The following is a 4,227-nucleotide window of genomic DNA, read 5'->3' as shown; positions in this document are numbered from 1 at the left end:
GTCCCAGAGTCCACTTCAGGGGTCCAGCCTAGTCTGGAGCAGGAGGGGGTGTGAGCCCGCAGAAATAGCTAGGCTGGGGTCCTGATTGAGAGGCCTGGGCAGAGCATCCTCCCCTCAGGTGAGACTTTCAATTGACCATCTGCATAAGGGCCATATTCATAGTGCACATGATAGAGTTTGAAATTAAGCATGCTTGTCTACTTGCAATTTGGGGTAAGCTGCATTTCCATGTTATCATGTTTCCATATTTTCAATGATCCTGGACTTTGTGTGTCTGTGTCCCAGAGTCCATTTCAGGGGTCCAGCCTAGCCTGGAGCAGGAGGGGGTGTGAGACAAGATTTAAGCTCTTGGCATCCAGACCAGAATCGTCAGTTCTGACTTGGAGGCCAGATAGAATACACAAGTAGGCTCGCAAGGTTATTCACATAGCAGGAGTCTCACGAACAACATTCCTTAGCCAGCTGTGTACATGCAGATCTAGGTGGCCGGTTCTGAGGGGCAAGTCACAAAAACATTTACCCATACAGAACAAATGGCTTTGAGCTTTGCAGTCAATGGCATTTCTTTGCTACCAGGACAATTGTCCCTTTTAGAGCTGTCCTTCTGAAAAACCTCATCAGAGCCTCCTTTATATCTCTGTTCCTCAGGCTGTAGATGAAGGGGTTCAGCATGGGTGTGACCACTGTGTACATCACCGAAGCCACTGCACTTGTCTGGGAGTTCTGGGTAGCAGCAGAGCTAAGGTACACTCCCAGGACTGTGCAATAAAATAAGGAGACAACTGAAAGGTGAGATGCACAGGTAGAAAATGCTTTATATTTGCCCTGAGCTGAAGAAATTCTATGTATGGAGGAAATAATCTTAAAATATGAATAAAGGATCCCAGCAAGGGGACCACCAGCCAACAGCACAGTTGAAACATATAGCACCGTGTCATTAAGAAATGTATCAGAACAGGCAAGTTGGATCATCTGATGAAGTTCACAGAAAAAGTGGGGTATTTCCACTTCTCTACAGAAGGACAGCCTCAATATCATTAAGCTCTGTAATAAGGAATTCAGGACACTAATGATCCAGGACACCAGAACCAGTAGTCCACAGAGCTGGGGGTTCATGATGACCGTGTAGTGCAGGGGGTGACAGATGGCCACGTAGCGGTCATAGGCCATCACAGCCAAGAGAAAGTCATCCCAGCCTGCAAAGAGTGTGGATAAAAAGATCTGGCTCATGCATCCTGTATAAGTTATAATATTGTTCTGTGTCTGTATATGCACCAACATCTTTGGGACAATGGTAGAGGTGACACAGATGTCTAGAAAGGAGAGGTTGGAGAGGAAGAGGTACATGGGGGTGTGGAGGTGGGAGTCAGAGCTGACAGTTAAGATGATGAGTAGGTTTCCAAACAGAGTAGTCAGGTAAATGGAGAGGAAAAGCCCAAATATGAGGGGCTGTAGTTCTGGTTTGTTTGTTAATCCCAGAAGAAGAAATCCTGAAATTTGTGTATCATTTCCTGGTCCCATGTGGTGGTCTTGATGACTACAAGTTAGGGGGGAAAAGATGAATTTTAATACAAATGTGCATTATTAACGTGGCAGAAATGCTATAATTATAATGAGGAAAGTTATATGGGGGGGGGAAGCAGGCATAAAAAAGTGGATGGGATGTTCTCTTTACTGGGAGCTCAAGGGGACCTAAAACAAGGTGACACTTGAGGAGAGACCACAGGAAGTCTGCATGGGAGACACGAGATTACCTGGGGATGGTTGTGCCTTGTAAGAGAAAGAACCAGTGCAAAGTCCATGAGTAAGTCACCTGTTTCAGATATTTAGGACTCAAAATGGAGCCAGTGTGGTCAGGAGATGGAACAAGAGGGAGAGTGATGAGAGATGTTGTCAGTGAATGTTGAGGAATAAGGTGGCCTCCCCACTGTAGCTGAGATTTCAAGATACAGGGAGTCCTTCATTCACATAGTGTTTCTTGAACTTCAGTAATTTGTTTCTAAGGAATCCTGTCAATAAAAAAGGATCCTTTCTGTATTACCAAGTATTGGTTAAGACCCTGGAGTCTGTATTTTAAGGGTCCTATATTACGCACTATAGACTCCTTGGGCTATGTGACTACCAAGCTCTTCTCAGCCCCAGCTACAATATTTAGGAAAGCAATGGTATTAGTCCCTGGGAGGTCCCTAAGACATCATGGTGATGAAAAAGTTTCCCTGGTTCTGGCTGCATTCCAACCCTAGGTATATCCCCTTGATGCACATAATAACTAATAAAGATGCAAAAAGTAATTTCTCCAGAAGAGGAAACAGTGACATATTTATTGTGTTACGACACCATACTGTACTAACATCTTCTAGAAATATGAGTAAAAAGGGGACACCTGGGTGGCTCATACAGTTAAGTGTCTGCTTTCAGCTTGGGTCATGATCCCAGATTTCTGGAATCGAGCCCCACATTGGGCTGTCTGCTCTGTTGGGAGGCTGCTTCTCCCTTTTCCTCTGCCTGCAGCTCCATCTACTTGTGCACTCTTTCTCTGTCTCTCTGTGTCAAAAAAAATTAAAATCTTAAAAAAGAAATATGAGTAAAAGGAATAAATCCACAAATGACCCAAGAAAATATGCAATGTACCAAAATAGTGGATATTTATCAAGATGAAATAGTAGAAGACTTTTCAAAATTATATTAAATGCAAAATTTTGGAAATAGGGAATTATTTTTGAACTTTGGATCTACTACACACTAGCTGTTTGGATTTGGGAAGACAACCTATTTATTCAGAATAGTGGGGTAGTGGTATTTATCCTCCTAAGGTAGTTGACTGATTGAGTCCATATATATAAAAAGTTGAGCATGGTTCCTTCCTTTAAGTACATGAATGATTGTTCTTCAGTCATGTTTGTATGTGTGTGTACATATATATGGATTTGTGCGTTTGCATGTACATACATGCTTGATCATAATGTAAAAGGCATATTCGCTGTGGATGGTTAAAAAAAAAAACTGGGATCCAACGCAGTAAAGGAAAAAATGATTTTAATAGAAAGACAGTACCTGCTAATATGGGGAAACAGTATGAATGTAGAGTCCATCAGAAGACCAGGTTGCAGAGGGAAAAGGCAGTCAACGTGGGTGCTGATGTGACGTCAGACTCCAGGAAGCCCACACTGATTGCTCCACTGGTCTCATCATAGGGTCCACCTCAGGACCCTGATCTAATTGTTACTCCTGTCCCTATGCTCTGTTTATTTGACCACACTGGTTTTTGTGTGGATAAGAGCAGGTAAGGCTGGCTTCTTTTACTTTCCTTGGTGGCATTTGTTCCTTTTTTAATCTTGGGCTTTGGGTTTGATCTTTGATACATCAAATGAGTACTCACCTGTCTTGGTTCTCCTTTCCTTGTCTGCCATGCAGAAACTTTCTCAAAGCATACTCTGCAAAATCTGGCATGTTCCATAACAATCTATCCCCTTTCTGTATATGACTTATGGTTGAAGACCTTGTGTCATATGAGCATTTATTGCCCTGTTCTCCATTTTAATGTATGATCCAGGGAGCAGAAGCCTCACACCTGCTTTGTTCACCTCTTTGTGTTCATAAAGGTGTGCATTTGTATAGAAATAAGTATTTTTTAAAAATGGGCATTCATTAAATAGAAAGAATGGTAGGGAAAATAAAATCATGTTAAATATGGTGGTTTCCAATAACTGTCTTGAACAAAACTGGACAATAGTCTAATACTAACATCTTACAGAAAAGATAGACAATGGCAACAATGACGTCAACATGGGCCTGTAATTCAAGATGAAATGGTGAAAAGTTTGGAAATAGAAGAATAAGAAAATATACTTTTTATTTTTATTTTTTTATTTATTTTTTTAAATTTTTAAAAAATTTTTATTTATTTATGATAGTCACAGAGAGAGAGAGAGGCAGAGACACAGGCAGAGGGAGAAGCAGGCTCCATGCACCGGGAGCCCGACGTGGGATTCGATCCCTGGTTTCCAGGATCGCGCCCCGGGCCAAAGGCAGGCGCCAAACCGCTGCGCCACCCAGGGATCCCGAAAATATACTTTTTAATATACAGTGCAGAAAGCAGTATCCCAAGTTATAATTTGGGCATATGTAACCATAAATGGATTATTTAATGCTTAGGAAAAAGATGCAGGGATCTTTAGTTGAATACAGAAGAATATGATTCACATAATGACAGGAGGTGATTGCTAT

General features: G+C 41.8%; 1 protein-coding gene across 1 annotated transcript; it reads right to left on the bottom strand.

The window, feature by feature from the left end:
• Positions 1-552: 552 nt before the first annotated feature.
• On the bottom strand, positions 553-1,521 carry LOC112908133 (olfactory receptor 7A17-like). The gene has a single exon (XM_072722137.1). The coding sequence runs from the start codon at positions 1,519-1,521 to the stop codon at positions 553-555; it is 969 nt and encodes a 322-aa protein (XP_072578238.1).
• Between the last annotated feature and the right edge of the window lie 2,706 nt (positions 1,522-4,227).

The sequence above is a fragment of the Vulpes vulpes genome, chromosome 9, assembly GCF_048418805.1.
Source record: "Vulpes vulpes isolate BD-2025 chromosome 9, VulVul3, whole genome shotgun sequence".
NCBI classification, from domain to species: Eukaryota; Metazoa; Chordata; class Mammalia; order Carnivora; family Canidae; genus Vulpes; species Vulpes vulpes.
The sequence above is the reverse complement of the archived record's forward strand: the minus strand, read 5'-3'. Positions and strand labels throughout refer to the sequence as shown.

Bases quoted from the DNA above. Each gene is read 5' to 3' on its own strand.
- LOC112908133 (XM_072722137.1), bottom strand. From the start codon at position 1,521: ATGGGACCAGGAAATGATACACAAATTTCAGGATTTCTTCTTCTGGGA.